Source organism: Panthera uncia, assembly GCF_023721935.1.
Source record: "Panthera uncia isolate 11264 chromosome B3 unlocalized genomic scaffold, Puncia_PCG_1.0 HiC_scaffold_1, whole genome shotgun sequence".
In the NCBI taxonomy this organism is placed as follows: Eukaryota; Metazoa; Chordata; class Mammalia; order Carnivora; family Felidae; genus Panthera; species Panthera uncia.
This window is the reverse complement of record NW_026057582.1, coordinates 759,565-777,531: the sequence shown is the minus strand read 5'-3', so window position 1 is coordinate 777,531 and position 17,967 is coordinate 759,565. Positions and strand designations below refer to the sequence as shown.

The 17,967-nt window shown below is 61.4% G+C and overlaps 2 protein-coding genes across 2 annotated transcripts in view; both read right to left on the bottom strand.

Moving 5' to 3' along the window:
* CDCA4 (cell division cycle associated 4) overlaps nucleotides 1-15,770 on the bottom strand; it is a 30,807-nt gene extending 15,037 nt beyond the window's left edge. Inside the window, exons 1-2 of the mRNA XM_049612001.1 lie at nucleotides 15,684-15,770; nucleotides 279-403 (exon numbers count right to left, since the gene is read on the bottom strand). The gene's annotated coding sequence lies outside the window, so the exon portion shown is untranslated. The remainder of the gene's footprint in view (nucleotides 1-278; nucleotides 404-15,683) is intronic.
* On the bottom strand, nucleotides 8,159-15,773 carry GPR132 (G protein-coupled receptor 132). The gene is made up of 2 exons (XM_049612000.1): nucleotides 15,684-15,773; nucleotides 8,159-10,529 (listed from the first exon to the last, which is right to left on the bottom strand). The coding sequence occupies exons 1-2, from the start codon at nucleotides 15,688-15,690 to the stop codon at nucleotides 9,406-9,408; spliced, it is 1,131 nt and encodes a 376-aa protein (XP_049467957.1). The 5' UTR covers nucleotides 15,691-15,773; the 3' UTR covers nucleotides 8,159-9,405.
* Nucleotides 15,774-17,967: the final 2,194 nt, after the last annotated feature.

Genomic DNA, 17,967 nt, shown 5'->3' with positions numbered 1-17,967 from the left:
GGGGGGGGGTGACGGGCCCAGGCACAGAGGGGACTCCGAGGCTGTGAGCCGTGTGGCCCTGCCCCAGAAATGCTCCAGGCCCACCTGCTGGTGTGGACCCTCGCTGGACCCCAACCCTGACCCCCCACCCCCTTTCCCAGAATCTCTTGTCTGCTGCTGGAGGGGGTGGGGACTGGGCAGGGGACACAAATGCTGCCAGCTAAAGTAGGTCAGGGGGTTTACCTCACCAGTCCGGCCTTATCGCCCAGCCCTCTGGACACGGCCACGCTTACACTTACACTTTGAGGAGTCAGCTTCACGTCGACATCGGGAACATTGCTGCCGGCATCGGTGTGTCACTTGTGAACCTTTCCTACGAGATGTCCTCAGGTGGGCAGAATCCTGGAAGTTTCCTTGTTGTACTCTGTTGTTTACGAAAATTAGAACAAAGAAAAAGGATGACATTAAGAAATGCTTTCCTTTATGTCGTTTAGTTTTGTGCTGCTCAGAGCCGCCCTCATCACAGACGGGCTGGATGTGCCGCAGGGACAGAAATCCGCCCAGCTCTCTGGGGCTGCACGGGAAGGGGGGGGCGGGTGAGCCGGGCCCGGGAGCCCAGGTGGACAGGAAGCACGTCTGCCTTCGGCCCCTCGTCTCCTCCCCGCACGCCCAGCCCCGGCCAGCGCCACTCCTCTGCCTGGGTCTCTGGCCGGGGACCGTGCTGTTCTCTGCCCGTGCAGACCCCACCCCCAGCTCCCCAGCCTCTGTGTTCCCGACCAGGCGAACAGCCCAGACCCCCTCGGTGCCCAGGGAGACGGTCGGCGGGGGCCGGGCATCTCCCTTGAGGCCACCGGCACCAGCCGAGCAGGGGAACCCTCCCCTCTGTGTGGGCCCAGGCCTCAGGGGCAGGCAGAGGGTCATGGACCGGCACCCTGAAAATGCCCCTGGCATTCCATCCCCCCAGCATAACCTTGGGGTGCACACAGGCCACACGGTGCCTGAACTCACAGATGCCACCAGACCCTCGGGGTCCCCTCTGCCCACCCGCTTCCCCCACACACACCTCTGAGGCTTGTCTCTCCACGCATGACCTCCAAGGGTGAGCCCTGTAGGTGGGCATCCTCGGAGGGCTGGGACTTGATTTTGTTGAAGGGGCCCTCGGTCTCCTTACAGGGGTAACTGCTATCTATGCCCACGTGCCCCCATCACCATCCGTTTCAGCCAGTGGGAGGCCCCATCTCGGGGACCCCTAGAGGCCTGTTGGCCCACCTGCCTGCTTTTCCTCTGGGCCTCCCTAGGCCCCCCTGCAGAACCCCATCTCTGGTTCCTCCTCTTCTCCCCCCTCCAGACATTGCAGTGTCCCAGGGCCCAGTCCTCAAACCACTTCTGTCTACACCCTACACATCTGAAATGGAAGTCTGCCTCCCCCACCCAAAGCATCCTGTTCCCTTTACTGGTTCAATCAGCTGCTCACCACTCCGCCAAAGACCTTGGGGTCCTCCCGACGCCTCTCTTTTGCTCATCTCTGCCTCCAATCTGCAGCCCTCGGTCTGCCCACAGCCTCCGCCTGGCTCGGACCCGTGCCAGGACCCTCCAACCACCCCGGAGAGCCCACTCCCACAAATCAGCCGTGTCTTCGCACTCCGCCCCCTTTTTCCTCCTTCCCTTTCCCGCCGTGGGGACCAGCCTTTGGCTGTTGGGGACCGCACAGGAAAATCCCCGAACGAATGGAGAAGGGCGCCAGTGCAGCTCAGCCCAGCGCTGGGGTGTCGGGAAGGTGGAGCGAGCAGAGGACACTCAGCTTAACATACGGGTCTGCACGCGGGTTTGTGGACACACGCACAGATCTTCCCGCTCTGGAAACGGTGCCGCCTGGTGACAGCAGGCGTCCCTGGGCCCGGCTCTCACTCGCACTGCTCTCCACTGAGAGGAGCTGGGGCCCCTCCGGGAAAAGGCTGAGCTGAGTGAGCTCGGCATCTTGTACCAGAAGGTAAGGAGGTGCCTAAACAAAACGACGTGTCCAAAGGACGCAGGATCCCACTGAAAGTTGCGGACGGTAGGCCCTCGAGTAGGACAGCAGCCCAGAATCCGTGCTGACATCAGTCCAGATGTAAGAAGGTACACCCCCAAGAGGGAAGGGAACCCCGGCCTCGTCAAAGAAATCACAAACGCCGTCCCTATGAACTGCTTCGTAACTACTTACTAATTAATGAGTGCAAGGTGCTCAGCAGTTATCTTCACAGGGAGGGGTCTTGGCAGGTGTTATCTCACCCAAGTGGCGAGACCTCACGCGAGCGGTGCTGGCTGGATGGGCACTCAGGGCCTCCGGCAGGCGGGACGTGAGGAGAAGGACACGGCCTCGCCTCCCGGGGGCCCCACAGAAATACAGAAACCACAGGACACAGACGCAGCTAAGGAAGGGGGCATTCTGCAGAGACACGTGCAGCATGTCAAGATGGTGGGGATGTTAGATCAGTGGTGGTTTCCCGATTTTTCAGACCGCACTACGCTCATGCAGGAGAGACTCCTTATTCTCAGACGGTGCAGAAATAAATAGTTATATGGAAGGAGAGAGTGAATAATAGGGAAAATGCCATAAAATGTTGACAGTTGGGGAATCTAGGTAAAGAGAGAGAACATCCAGAATTTCTTAGTACTAAGTGTACCACTTTTCTGCAGATTGGAAGTTATTTCAAAATGGAGAATTGGATAAAAGCAAAAACAATCCCGCGTAGTTTCCACGGGTGCCTATGTGGCCAAGCCAATGTTTAGGAATAGTCTGGAGGAGTCTGCAAAGGTGCCCGTGACGATCTCAAGGGAGGAGAACAGGATTGGAGGTGGGGGAGGGGGCGGACGAGCGTCAGCAGGGCCCGTGACACCCCAGCTGCCTGCACGGAGGTATCACAGGCAATTCGTAAGAGCAAACGTGGGTGTGAGAGTACAGGAAAGAAAATAGCATCCCTGTGAAATCGCAGAGAAGCCGAGGCGGGTGCCAGTGTGAGAGAGCAGAAGGAGAGGAGGTTTGGGTGGGGGGGCTGCCATGCCCTCTGAGGGGGGCGGGCCCCGGGCACAGAGCAGGGGGGTATTGCAGGACGACGTCACTGGCCCTGACGCGGCCAAGGAGTGGGACGGCAGGTGCAGGACACGGAGGCCCTCCCCTTGGTACGGGCTTTCTGGTTCCGTGTCTTTGCCCACAGTCATAGAGTGACTGAAGCACTCCAGACCTCGCACCTGGCCTCGAAGCGGGTCCAGGGAAAGAGAGAGCCTTTCCCCCAGGAGGCAAACTGAGTTCCAGGCCCACCTCTCACTGGTCGAAATTGGATATGCGCTGTTCCGATGGCATCGGGCTGAGACTCAAAGGCTCTCTAGGTGTGGACACGAGCCAGGGACTCCCAGATGCAAACGCTCTGACTCAGGAGCCATGGGGCTGGGTCCCTTCTGTATTTAAAAAAAAATTTTTCTTAATCTTTATTTATTTTTGAGAGAGAGACAGAGTGCAAGTGGGGTGGAACAGAGAGCGAGGGAGACACAGAGTCCGAAGCAGGGCCCAGGCTCTGAGCTGTCAGCACAGAGCCCGACACGGGGCTCGAACTCACGAACTGCAGGATCATGACCTGAGCCGAAGTCAGATGCTCAACCGACTGAGCCACCCAGGTGCCCTTGGGTCCCTTCTGTGTTTAACAGGGCCCCTCAGTGATTTGGATGTAGGCTGACATTTAAGAAATCAGAGCCCACCCTGGGCCCAAACCCAGGGGCAAAAGGACAGGCTGGGCAGGGCTGCTCACCCCCAGGCTGGTCAGGAATGATCATGATGCAGGAAGGGGACTGTCTCCTGAGTAGCACGGACAACGGGTGCCCTGCTGACCTCCCACCTGACGGCTCGGGGCTGAGGCTGCTGGGAGGCAGATCCTGAGCTGCCAGGCCCCCTCTGCCGCCCTGTTGCCTCAAACGACACTGGACTGGGCTTGGGGTGGGGGGGGTGCATCTGGGTTTCTCCCTGCCACGGGAGCCGAGGATCTCAGCCTCCCCCTGTCCCCTCTGAGCCATGGTGGCCCCAGACTGTCCCTTCAGGGGCTTTGGGGCCACAGTCTGATGCATCTTTGTTTTTTGTTTTTTGTTTTTTTTTTATTTTTTTTTTTCAACTTTTTAAATTTATTTTTGGGACAGAGAGAGAGACAGAGCATGAACGGGGGAGGGGCAGAGAGAGAGGGAGACACAGAATCGGAAACAGGCTCCAGGCTCCGAGCCATCAGCCCAGAGCCTGACGCGGGGCTCGAACTCACAGACCACGAGATCGTGACCTGGCTGAAGTCGGACGCTTAACCGACTGCGCCACCCAGGCGCCCCAACATCTTTGTTTTTTTAAACTGCTTCATTGAGACATAATCACGTACCATACAGCATACCTCTCTGAGGGTACGAGTCAGTGGTTTTGCCACAGTCACAGGTATGTGCAACCAGCCCCCCAGGAAGAAGCCTGTCCCCTTTAGCTGTACCCCCTACCGCCCCTCCCAACTCTGAACCTGCTCTGTCCTCACAGATTTTCCCATTCTGCACATTTCAGAGAAGTGGAATCCTACTCCACGTGGCCTTTCGTGTCTGCTTCTGTCTCTCCGTGCTGTTCCTGAGGTCCGTCCGTGGCCCAGCTGCCCTCCGGGTCCGTCCATGGCCCAGCTGCCGTCGGGGTCCGTCCAAGGCCGAGCTGCCCTCCGGTCCGTCCGCGGTGCATGCAGCGTGTCAGTATTTCGCTCTTCTGGACTCAGCCACGTCCCACCGGGGGATACACCGCATTTTGCTGGCCTGTTTCCACCCTCCGGCCATCGCGAGCGTGCCCCGTGGACCTCCGGGTGCGCGTCCCCGTGTGGACGGTGCCGTCAGCCTCGGGAGGCCCCAGGCGTGGTTCTGCCCGGCAGGGGGCGACGCCTGAGTAGCCCTTTGGGGGGCCGCCAGGCTGTTTCCGGGAGCAGCCGCCCCCTCTCCGTCCTGCCGGCCGTGTCCCAGGGCTGTGACCTCTGCGCGTGTGCACCAACACTCGTTACCGTGTGCCTCCGTGGTCCCGGTGGAGTCTGCGGAGGGGGCGCAGGGCGGGCGGCGGTGCCTCCCGGGGGGACTTGCTGCCGCCGCCCGCTGCCCTGGCGTCGAGTCTCTGCCCCGCTGGCCTCCGCCCCCTCCCGGATCCGCGAGGGCGCCCCTCCCGGAGCCCAGTCCTGAGCCCCACCCCTGCCCCTGGCTTGGGGACTGATGGCACTGTCAGTGACGGCGTGGCTGTCGTTCGTCGCCAGGGCTCAAGGCCACTGGTCGTTTCTCTCCTTAGACTCAGCTCTGCGCGCAGGAGGCTTTCGGGGTCAGCAACCCCCCTCCGCCCAGGCGGCAGGGCTCCGCCGGCCCCGACCGTGGCCTCCTGCGCCTTCCTCCCTTAGAACAAGAGCGGGGCCAACGGGGCCGTGCTGCCCCCTGGTGCCCGCACGCGGCACCTGCAGGGGCCGCCGCGAACTCGGCACCTCCCAGGACCCCAAGAACAGTGTCTAACCTACTTAGAGCATACACCCTGTGTCAGGCCAGCTTAAGCCAGGGACATACATGATCTCAGTTAATGTCCCCGGCGGCCCTGCAGGCATTTCCCCAAACAGGGAAGACACAGGGTGGAGTGACCTGGCCAAAGCGAGCTGTCCTCAGGAGCCCATGTCCCACGGCCAGCCCCGCCTACTCCCTGTGCACCACTCAGGAGAGCCTGCACACACCCCTCCCAGGGGCAAGAGGCTTCGGGGTCAGGGACATGCCACCCCTTCTAGGTCGACTGAGGACCGAGGGGCCCGGAACTCCCGGCTGCGCCCTTCCGGCCTCTCCTGCGGGGTCCACCCAGGGTGTGCATCTGTGGACCAGAGCCACCAGCAGTGCCCGGAGGGTGGGGTGGGCTGAGGAGGGGCCCCACCTGCACCTGACGTGCTGGTGTATTTGTCAGGGCAGGAACAGAGGGTGCCCGGTAGGTTGGTCCTATGTGAGGGTTCTGTGTGGGCTCCCCAGCCGGCACGGAGCTCGCGCACACACGTGGCCATCTGGCCCCCGTTGTCCCTCGAGGAACAAGAGGGGACTACTCAGGCACAGGCCGTGTCCAGGGAGCTGGGAAGGCCGTAGTGAGCAAACAGCGGGTGGCCCCACCTGGGGACACGCTTGAGGGAAAGAGCCTAGGAGTGAGGGTGGTGGGCTCCAGGTGAGGGGGGGGTGCCACCCTGCAGGGGTCTCAGGGCTCCCACCTGGGGCGCTGGCCTTGGGACTGTGAGGGTGGACCTCACTGCCGGCGTCCCTCCTCCCTCCGGCGCCCAAGGGAGCATTTCGTGGAGGGAACAGATGGAAGAGGGGAGAGGGGGACCCAGAGTGAATGAGTGAGGCAGTGGGAGGTGGGAGGGACAGGGAGAGGGGGTTAGGGACTGGGGGGGGTGAGTGGGGGAGTAAGTGGGGGGATGAGAAGGTGGAGGGTGGAGGGGAGTGGGGGGTAGGGTGAGTCGGGAAGATGGGGGGCATGGTGGGGGGGGAGTGAAGGTCTCATGTTTGGATATCTGGTCTGCTCACCAGCACAGCCCCACTGCTCACCAGAGAAGTTTCTGGAAGCAGCACACGTCAGATGAAAACACGAGAGGTCTGCGTCAGCGAGTGAGGACGACACTATCGCTAATCTTCAAGGAGGGGAGCACAGCCAGGCGGACGGGACAGACCAGGCCAGCCCGTGCCCACCACGTCCCCAGCTGTCCCTGTCCTGCTGGGATTCGGGCCCGGTGCCCTCTGCCTCTTGCCCCCAAGATCTCACACTCAAGGGCAGGGCCGGCCTTGCTCCCTGGGTGCTCCTGCACCCACACCGGAGCTGGCACGTGGCCAGAGCCCAGCCCCTCCCACCTGGACTCCCCCAGCAGCCCCTCAGCTAACACTGCGGGGTGTGGATTGAGTAGTGTCTTAGTGTGGACACCGAGCTGGTTGGGCCTTCAGCACAGAGCTTCTCCTTGTCCCCAGTGGTCACCGTCTCTCCCCACATTCATTTTCTAATCTCATGGGTCCCCATGCTGTCACTGCAGACACCCTCTGAGACCCCCAGGGAAGGGGACCCTGCAGGTCACACCCCCGGCCCTAGACCCGGGCCCACCCCGGCTCCAGCCGCTCTACCTCGTGCATGAGGCCCCGCCCCACCAGGCGTCAGTCCCCTCCTCCCCACCCCCCCACCCCCCCACCCCCGCCGTCAGCGACCTATGGTGACAAGAGGAGACACCCCCCACAGAGCCCCTAGCACAGAGCTTAGACCCACGTGCCGACGAAAGCCAACCATCTGTTCCTTCTCTCCTGTCCGGAACGCGCTCCTGGGGGGGTACTGAGGCACCGGGACCACGCTGCCTCTCATGCTGGGGGGGGGAAAGACCCGGAAGCCCCCCCCCCCCCGCCCCTCGCCCCCTGCCAAAGCAGCACCGGGCGGGGGCCCTCCGGCAGCCTGGTCACCCTGGTGCCCACGGGGAGGGGGTGCAGGCTCTGGCTCCCTGAGGACAAAGGACAGGAAGCGGAGCACGCTGGGCCGGGACAGCTGTGAACCCAGCGCGCCTGCGCCCGTGCCCCGCGGCCACTGGAGCCCAGCACGTGGCCCTGGGACAGGGAGGAGAGGCGGAGAGTCCCAGAGGAGAAGGGCGCGGACACGGAGGCCGACGCGGGAGTCGGGCCGGGGATGGCGGGCACCGCCCACAGCTGAGAGAAGAGTCTGGAAGGGATCCCCCCCAGAGCCCCCAGAAGGAGCCCACCCTGCAGACACCTTGATCTTGGACGCCCAGCCCCCGCGACGGCGGCCGGAGAGAACAAGTTTGGTGCTAAGCTGCTCAGTCTGCTCTGAGTGGTTATGGCCCCCGGCAGGACGGCGCGGGCTCAGCATGGACGCCTTGTGGGCCTGTCCGCGGGCTCCGGGCTCCGTCCCCAGCGCCCCGTCCAGGGACACCGGGCTCTGTCCCCAGCGCCCCATCCAGGGACACCGGGCTCCGTCCCCAGCGCTGAGCGTTCCGGACTGTGCCCTGAAGCCACAGCCGTCACCCCAGAGCCTGGGCACATACCCCTCCCACGGGCTTGGAGCCCCCAGACAGCCCTAGAGGAAAACACGTATCTGAAAAGGGGAAGGTGGCATTATTTTGGTAGGAAGGCACCTGAGAGTGGCGTGTATTTTCGCATTTTTATTTCCAAGTGTATCTTTTCAATGGCTCTCACTACAAAGAACCACCACGGACAGTGACCGCTGCCTTACAGAAACGAGAGCACAATGTAACATGACGGCCCGGCACAGCTCGGGGGGACCCGGGGTGCCCAGGCCCCCACGCCGGGCGCACAGCCCGCCGGGCTCCTGTTTGAGGCGTGAGCTGCAGGTGTGTGAAGTGCCCGAAGGACAGGTAGTGGGTCGGCATGTGGTAGGTGTCGTTGGCCTTGTTACAGATAGGGAAACCGAGGCAGCAACGTGACCGGGCCTAGACGAGCCCGGACGTGACCTGACGCTGTGCGTCTTCAGGGACCCCACTTTTGGGCCCCACGGCAGACCAGGTTCCGTGCTCCACCCACACTCCATCCGCACCTGGTGGAGGGGCTGGAGGCCTGGGGCTGTCACCTGCTCACTCCTGAGCCCCCCCCCCGTTGCAAGCCCTCGGCGGCCTCTCCCCTGGCATTGAGGCCGGGAAGCCTTGACGTGAAGGAATGAATCCCAGCCGTTCTCCGGGCCTCTTTAGCTGAGCGTCTGACCCTTCCCGGGTGTCCGCCGGCACTCTCGACCTGGGCCACCCTACAGGAGGCCCGTCGGCTGCCCTGCTGAAGTCAGAGCAGTTGGTGCCCCAGCCCACGGCTCCCCCGAGGAGTCCCCGGCAGCCCGTGACATCAGACCTGCGCGGCACAGAGTCGGCCCAGCCGAGGGCCCTCAGGCCTGGGCTCCTGCCCCCTCGTCGGCCTTGGCTGTCCCACAGCGAGCTGGCCCTGCGGGAAGGGCACCCTGAGACGGAGCACAAAGATGCCCTGCTGTACTATGTGGTCATCCAAGCACTGCTTGCAGAAAAGCACGGGAAATAAAGTCGTCACTGCACGTGACCGGGCACCGTGCAGGGCCACACTGGGCAGGCACGCGGCCCCTGCCCACAGCCCTGCTGTTTGCTAGTGGCCGGGTGAGCCGGTCAGGATGTGTGCGGATGAAGAGGCCAGCCTGCCAGCCGCGAGCTGCCTGGGCGAGCCGCCTCCTGTGTCGGCCCGGGTGGGGGGAGCCTGGGGGGCCGGGACCCTGATGGGCCGACAGAGAGCGTGGCTCCAGGAACGAAAGATCCTGGCAGGTTTCCCAGAGGGGGGCTTCTCGGCCAGCGCCATGGGCACCCATTGGCAAGCTCAGCGGACGGGGAAGCCACACCACCGCTCCTGGGCTCCCACGCGGGCTCAACACGACTCTTCGCCCGGCCTCTCCAAGGTGCACGGTGAGCCCCACGCACGCGGCTGTGGCTCCAGGGGCTCGACGATCCTGGGGATTGCGTGGCCGTTAGTGAGCGTCGTGGGCAGGGGCGCCTCCTCTGAGTCCTTGGAACACGTGAGCTTGACAACGTCTGTCCTCACGGAGCACTTCCTCCATTCCCTGTGGATCCTGGACACCTCCTGCCACGAGTGGCCCGTGGCCAGCACGTAGATGATGGGGTCGGCCACGCCGTTGGCCGTGGACAGGCACAGGAACACCGCGGAGGTCGTGTACAGGTTGGCTTCGAAGGCGCACATGGAGCCCGGGTCTCCCTCGTAGTAGGAAAAGGCGACGGCCTTGACGAGGAGCACCAGGTGGTAGGGCGCGAAGCAGATCAGGAAGATGAGCACCACCGCGATGGCCAGGCGCTTCGCCTTGGCCTTCTGGGCGGCGCTCAGGCCCGTGCTCAGCTTGATGCTCCTGAAGATCCGCTGGTTGGTGAACGCGATGACGGAGAGAGGGACGGCGAACCCCACGGCGAAGCGGGAGTAGCAGTAGCTGGCGACCCTGGTGTTGGTGGGCAGCGTCTCGAAGCAGGTGTCCCCGTCTTCCATCTCAAACACCGGGTAGTGGATGAGGCCGACGACGAGGAAGACGGACGCCGAGATGAGGAAGGCGGTCCTCTGGTGGCGGCGGCCTCGGGTCTCCAGGGCATACACCACCGCCGCGAAGCGGTCGCAGGAGACACAGCACAGGAAGAGGATGCTGACGTACAGGTTGCAGAAGAAGATGTAGGCCGTCACCTTGCAGGCCCACGGGCCCAGGGTCCAGTGGTGCTGGTTCCGGATGTAGACGACCCAGAGGGGCAGGGTGCCGATGTAGAGCAGCTCGCACAGCGCCAGGCAGAACAGGTAGACCGCCAGCACGTTGCCCTGCCGCGCCTGCAGCAGCGTCAGCCACGCCGTCAGGCAGTTGGCCGGGAAGCCCAGCAGGCACACGAGGCTGTACGCCACCACCAGGACCACTCTGCTGTCCTCGAAGGACACGTTACAGGGGCCCGTGCCGGGAAACGGGGTCGCCGAGACAGGGCCGCTTACTAGGGTGTCGTTCCCTGTGGGACAGAGACAAGCGTGAGGACGGGAGCGCCTGGGAACCAAGAGAACATACGACTCGTGCTCGCTCCAGACCAGAGGCACCAGGCGTTTAAGGGTTCTCCAAATGCCTGTCAGATTTTTGGGCTCCAGCCTGGCGGCGGCACGGCCCGTGGGCCGTGTGACGCCGAGTCCTCGTAACTCACGGAGGTCATTTCTCAAAGGGTTGCTTGTGTGTCGGAAAACAGAGTGTATTCTTTTTTTTTTTTTAGTGTTTATTTTTGAGACAGAGAGAGACAGAATGTGAGCAGGGCAGGGGCAGAGAGAGAGGGAGACACAGAATCCGAAGCGGCTCCAGGCTCCGAGCCGTCAGCACAGCCCGACGTGGGACTTGAACTCACGAACCGCTAGATCATGACCCGAGCAAAGTCGGGCGCTTAACCAACTGAGCCACCTGGGCACCCCCAGAGTGTATTCTTTAATTGTTGAGTGAGTGTTCTTCTGTGCACATTTTCAATAGAGTCTGGGTGCCCCCCCCCACCGCCCTTCTCTAGCAGCTTTCATGCTTTGACCCCCACCCCTGACCCCGGCTCGTGCACACCACCATCTTGCCTGCTTCAACCGTCAGTTATGGAGAAAAGTGATTAACCACCCTGTCGTGATGGGGGATTTGTGTACTTCTTGTAGTTCTCTCAAGGTTTGCTTTATGTGTTTTAAGCCGTTGTTAATTGGTGCGTGTGAGTTAAAAACGGTTCTGATTTCCTGATGAATCGACCTCTGTACTATTATGTCATGGTCTCTTTATCTCTGGGGTAGGCGGAATAACGCCCCCGCCCCCCAAAGACGTGCACCTCCTGATCCCAGAACCTGTGAATCTAGCAGCTTGATTGGCTCATGTGCAACTCTGGTTCCGTGGCAAAAGGAGTTGCAAATGGAATTGGGTTTGTGAATTGCCTGGCACTAGGAAAAGAGGGAGGCTGCCATAGATTGCCGGGGCAGCCTCGGTGCTGTCACAGGGTCCCGGAATGTGGGGACGTGGGGGCCGCTGGCCCTTCTGAAGAGGGAGGAAGGGGCTGCCAGCCCAGGGACGCAGGCAGCTTCTGGGAGCCGGACATGCAGGGAAACGGCTTCTCCCTGAGTCTCCAGAAGGAACGCGGCTGTGACACCCTGATTTTAGCCCATTTCTCACCTCTCATCCCCCGAGCAATGAAGATGGGCATTTATAAGCCTCTATGTTTGTAGTCATTTGCAACACAACCACAGGAAGGCAGTGTAATTTCTAATAATGCTTTTAATACTAAGTCTTTGTTTAGTACTTAATATAAAAAGAGCAGCTCTCTCTCGATGACTAGTCATTGGTATTTTTTTCCCCACCTTCTACTTCCAGACTGTCTGCATCCTTATGTTTTGGATGTGACACTTCCGACTGGAGTTAGAAATCTGACGCTCGCTGCCTCCCAGTTACTGATTGCAATCCGTTTATACTCTTGACATCACTGATATGGTTTTGTTGGTTTTCTCCACCTTCCTTTGTGCTCTTTTGTCTGCTTTTTCTGTTTGCTTTTATTCCCCTTTTGTCTTTTGTTATGGGTTGAACTGTGTCCCCCCCCCAAAAAAAAAAACACGTGGGGGACCCCTGACCCCAGCCCCTTAGAACATGACTGTATTTGGGGCCGGTCTTTGCAGAGGCGGCCGGGTTCAGATGAGGCCATTTGGGTGGGCCCTAATCCCTTGGGACCGTGTTCTTATTAAGTGGGCACATTCGCACACAGGGACACGGGTGGGGAAGACGGTGTGGGGACACAGGGAGACGGCAGCCCTCCACCAGCCAAGGAGAGCGGCTAGGACAGACTCTCCCTTCCCGCCAAGCAAGCGAACACGTCTTCTGGATTTGTTTACTTCTTAAATTCTGTCTCCCGCCTCTACTCATTTGGAAGTTATTATCAAGTCTATTTTTAGGTTTTCAGAGGCTACCCTGGCAACGAAATGTGCGCCTCCGTGTGTCGGGAGCTCGTCAGAGCCTACACCCTCCTGAGCGTGTGGCCCGGGAGCCCCGAGCGTTATCTCTCTGGGGCCCAACTGGCCGACGCACCGCTCCCCCCAGGGTTCCAGTCGTGTGGGGGCTCGCGCGTTTCTAGCTTCGCACGTTGGCCTTGTCGTCCGCCCTGTGCGACGAGCCACGCGGCGGCCGGGCTCCTGCCGGCTCACCTGCCTCCTCTGGGCCGCCCTCCTGAGACCCCTTGTCCTGCCTCAGGACGTCCTCTGCCAAGGACAGGACCTTGCTGGTAGGAGCCCCGCGGGTCCGCCTGAGACGCCCTCTTCACCCAGGGGTCCCCCACGGCTTTGGCACGTGGACGCCCTGTGCTCCGTCCTCTGGCCTCCGAAGCGGGGAGCAGTCACCCGTCGGTCTGGCTGTCCTGCCTTCGGACCTGTGGAATCCGAGAATGTGTCGATCCCACCAGTGTGCAGGGACCCCGGGTTTCGCCCTCGGGGCTCTGATCGGCTGTGTCGGACACACGAGTCTCATCTCGCTGTGGGGCCTCCTCCACCTCGGCCCCCTTGTCCCGTGCCATCCAAGGAGCCTGCTGGTGTCCAGCTACAGGGTAGGAGTCCCTTCATCGGTGTCTAACTCGTCCAAGTGATACAGCTTTCATTCCTGGAAACTCCATCTGGCTCCTTTCCAAGTCTGTCCGGATGGCCTGTGGCTCAGTCTGTGCCCTGCGTGCCCCCGACGCGCCCCAGGTGCCCCTGTCGCACCCATGAGGCCGTCCCAGCAGTTGGCACCGAGGGCTGAGGGCTCTAACCCCGCGGCACTAGCCCTCTGGCCCCTGCCCATGCGCCACAGCCCGGCTCCCTTGAGGGTGGGAGGCGGTTCTGAGCCCACGTTTGCTGGGCATTACCTGCGGGCATCGCCTGAGTGGAAGGGGCATCGCCTCCAGTCACCAGTCACCTGGGACCCCCATCCGAGCTCTGGCGGCCAGCAGGCAGGGATCCTCGGATTCACTCCAGCCCTCACTGCCCAGGGCTGTCCTTTGGGGTCCCGTATGCAGGTGACCCCTTTCAAGCCCCACACCCACTCCCACACCAGAGCCACGGCTCACCTGCTGTCCCTGCCCATTAGGAAACGAACAGCAGTGAGTCAGGGCGGAAACGTAAAACGGCCTCTGTGCCGTCTTAGGCCTGTGAATGTCCCTGTGCTGATTCTCACTGAGGTTCAGTAACAGGGGACAGTCACCATCATGTGGCATCACACGAAGTCCGAGGGCCAGAGACGCTCAGGGCTCTGGAGTTCTGGGGACCCCAATGCCCCGGGACGGAAGGGACCGCGTCGGTGCACAACCTCGGACACCCACCCGGCCCGGTGCCGCTGACCACCTTCCCCACCCCTGCTCAGGGTTTTCCTTCCCCTCGAGAGTTCAGACAAGCTTTCACAGGGCTCGGCCGATGTGTGACCCAGCTCTGAGGTGTTTCGTAGCAGGAACGCGTTGAGGCTGGCCGACGGGCCACCGCATGGGAAGTGGGAGCCCCAGGGAGTGCCCCTAGGGTCCCTTCACCTACAACTGGGAAGATGCCCGGACACGGGGGGCCCTGCAGCACCTGCTTGTGACAGAGGCCCCTGGAGGAAGGCGTGACCTGACGGCCACCTTTGAGTCACCACCCCGTCCAACAGCAAGAAGCTGGTGAGGGGAACAGCCCTGAGCCCCGGCTCAAGCTGCCAGAGCCCGAGGTGGGTCCTCACTGCCTTCCCTCACCAGTGCCCCTGAGGGGCAGGCGCTGTGGCGGGCGGGCGAGTCACAAGGACGAAGCGTGCCCTCAGGCGTGAGCCCCCAGCTGTAAGCGGCAGGGACGCTGCAGACTCACGCACTGTCTGGGGACCCGCCGCGGGGAAGGAATCTGCCTTGTCCCGGGCGCCGCCCTCTCCTGCCCAGCCTGCTCTCCTGGGCCCCCTCTGACCGCCCGACCTGCGCCCGGGGCCACCCTGGACCCCGTCCTCCCTCCCCCGCCTCCTCTGGGACCTGAGACAGAAACGAACGTCTGTGTCCTTCCTGGTGACACACGCTTACCAGAGCCTTGGCCCCCGGCCCCTGCCTTTCAGTTCCTCAGGAGACGCTGGGGACGCTTGCCACACTGCCACACTGTCCCCGTTAAACCGGAAGTTAAACCCGAAGTCCCCTCGGCTCCCGCAGCGCCCGCGCCCCGTTCTGCTCAGTCCCTGGGAGTCGACCCCCCCCCAGGCCCCCGCAGGAGTGGGGTCACACAGGATTTGCGTTTCTACGTCTGGCTTCCCTCACTCGGCTTCAGGTCCTCAAGGTCCGTCCCTGCCGCCACCAGTGTCCGAACATCCTTCGGCGCTAAGGCTGGGCCGCGTGCGTTCACGCAGTCCTCCGTCGATGGAGGCCCGGGTCGTTTCCACTCTCCCCCCTTTCGGACGCACGCTGCCGAGAACTCGGGCGTGCAAACATCACTTCGACACCCGGCTTTCACTTCTTTCGGGTAAATACCCGTAGTGGGATTGCTCATCACACGGCAGTTCTGTTTTCGACTTTGTGAGGAACCGCTGGGCTGTTTCCCGTAGCGGCCGCTCCAGCTTAACGTTCCCGCCGACGGTGCACGGGGACCCAGTCTCTTCCCGTCCTCGCCAACACTCTGGTGTTTTGTTTTGTGAGGGTCGCCGTCCTAATGGTCCTAATGGGTGTGAGGTGGCTTCCCCCCGCCGCTCCCCGAGACACGAACAGCCATCCCCATTTACCGGCGAGGGTCCGAGGCACGGGGGCCTGGGCACTGTCGGGCCCACTTGTCAATTGTCCCCCCTCCCCCGCAGGCGCACACGAGGGCCCCGACCCCCTGGGAAAAGGGCGGGAGACAGGTGACAGGTGACAGCTCTGGGGCTCGGCACTTGGCCAGAGATGGGCATGATAGGAGACCCCGGTCCCTCGCGGTCCTGTTCCCGGTGTTTCCTAGCACCTCGAGAGCAAAGAAACGGACGCCTCCCTGTGTCTTGATGGAGACCCTACACCTTTATTGTTTCGGAGACGGTTTTTTTTTAGACAAGGCTATTGTCCACGCTAAGTTTTGAAGTAATTACCCCCATGTTGAGGTGACGCGCATTCTAGAAAAATTCTTGCAGTCCCTCCTAAGTGGTTAAAGTCGGTGGAGACGCGAAGGGGGCTCACCTGGCATACTTGAGTTGCTCTGATCTCAGAGAGGCTCTAACACACACTCCGGCTTCTAGTACATGTCATGTGTCTTCTCGATCCTACTGAGCAGTTTGCTCCAAGAGTTCAAAGTGACCTGGACAAAGAGTAGGACGGAATGGCTTTAGGAAAATCAGATTAGATCAGAAATTAAGTCATTCAACAGATGACTCAACCCTTAGTGAGCATTTGTTATGTGTCAAATCTTGTATTTTGATATATAGATATAACTATGTATGATATATAGGATATATATAGATATATATGATATATATGATACATGTATGATATATAGATATGTTTTGATATATATAGATATAACAACAGATCCTCAATATACAAAGAACATCTACAAATCAATAAATATAGGAAGTTTTGGGGCGCCTAGGTGGCTCAGTCGGTTGAGCGTTCGACTTCGGCTCAGGTCATGATCTCACAGCTCGTGAGTTCGAGCCCTGCATCAGGCTCTGTGCTGACGGCTCGGAGCCTGGAGCCTGCTTCAGGTTCTGTGCCTCCCTCTCTCTCTGCCCCAACCCACTCGCATTCTGTCTCTGTCTCTCTCAAAAGTAAACAAACATCAAAAAAAAATTAAAAATGAATGAATATAAGAAGTTTCAGAGCCCATGAGCAGATACTTTGCAAAAGACATAATAAACAGCTCCTAAAAATCCAAAAGGTGCTCGACTCTACTTATAATCAAAGAAATGCGAACATAAACGTCAAAAGGGCAGTCTTTTCTTGCCTATCAGGTTGACAAAAACAAAGGACTCTAATTCTCAGCGTTGGCGAAAGCGTGAGGAATCGGGTGTCTTTACTGCGTTGATGGGAGCGTAAACCGGCATGAATGTTTTGGGCCCAATTGTGCAGCATGCTTCCAAAAGTCTGGGACGCACTTAACTTTCGATCATGTAAAATCCTTTCTAGGAATTTCCCCTGGTGAAACGATGACCCAAAATGTGAAGCGCATGTGACTTGCAAGCGTGTCACAGCACCTCCCCCCTACGGAAAGGACCGGGACCCCCAGGAGAGCGCCCACCGTGCCCGCAGGGCAGGGCGTGGGCGGGCCTGAGCTACAGCAGGGCCCTGGCAGGTGGGGGACAGCATCCACGGCACCATATCTCGATACTTCCTTCCCAGAAGGAGGCGCCCTTATCCACCAGAGAGGGTCTGGGAGAATGCGAGCGCTCTAAACCCACACTCCCACAGTGTGCAGGGCACGCCCGGAGCCCCAAGGGGCCGTGGGCTCCTGCTGTGCTCCGTGAGGCAGGCCCATGGGCCTCTCTGTCCTGCAGGGGCAGAGGCTGGGCCCAGAGGGGCTGCTGTGCTGGCCCCAGTCCCGCCCGAAGCTGCCTGGGCAGGGGAAGTGCACCCTAAGAGCGCGGTAGATTACCCGCCCAACCCCCCTTGTCGGCGTGTTTCCAGCAGTCAGAGGTCACAGGAAGCCCAGGGCGTTTGCCCGAAGCTACAGAAAGTAGCGCCTGGAAGTCAACAAAGGTGAGTCTAGAAAGTGGTTTCCCAAGTGACGTTGACCTTCTGAGCCCACGTTCCCAGACACGCTGGCAGGCGTGGGCCCGGAGGGCCGCCGCTGGGCCTTGCCCATCCCGCCCCCAGGTCTCGGGTCAGCCCCCTGCAAGTTGGGAAGGCCCTACAAGGGGGGCGGCCCCCGGGAGTTCCCTGACAGGTCTGTGGCCTGTTCTAGAAGGCCCTGCCCTCGCAGGAGACGGTCTAAGGCGCTCCCGGCTGTGACCCAGCAGGGCCCGCGTGGCGCAACCCCCCAGCACGGAGCCCCGGCCCGCCAGGGGTGAGGGGGTGGGCCCGACTAAGGGGGGCCCCCAAAGGAGGAGCTGCGGGGACGCCAGGCCACCCGGAAGCCGTCAGGAAGTCCTGCAGCCCCGGGAGCGTGGGTGCCAGCAGCCTCAGCCCGGGGCCCGAGTTCCACCGTCACGACGGTGAGCTGCCTGCCGCAGGGGCTCCGGGCCCGGCCGCCCGCACGCTCACTCTCGAGTATTCTGGAAGCTGTGAGGCTGAGCCCGTCCCCGGGGGCCGCACTGCCCGGTCTCCCCCGCGCACACAGGAGCGGGGAGGGGTGGGGTCTCTCGCAGCTGCTTCTGCAAACGCCCAGAGGAAGCAGTGCCCGAGCAAAACAGCGCACTCCTCTGAGCTGAGGCCTGCGAGGGCCGCGCGGAGAGCAGACCGGTGCGGGGCGAGGGGGGTCCTGGGGCAGCGTGCTCACGCGGCCCGTGGGGGCCCGGTGCTCGTGTCC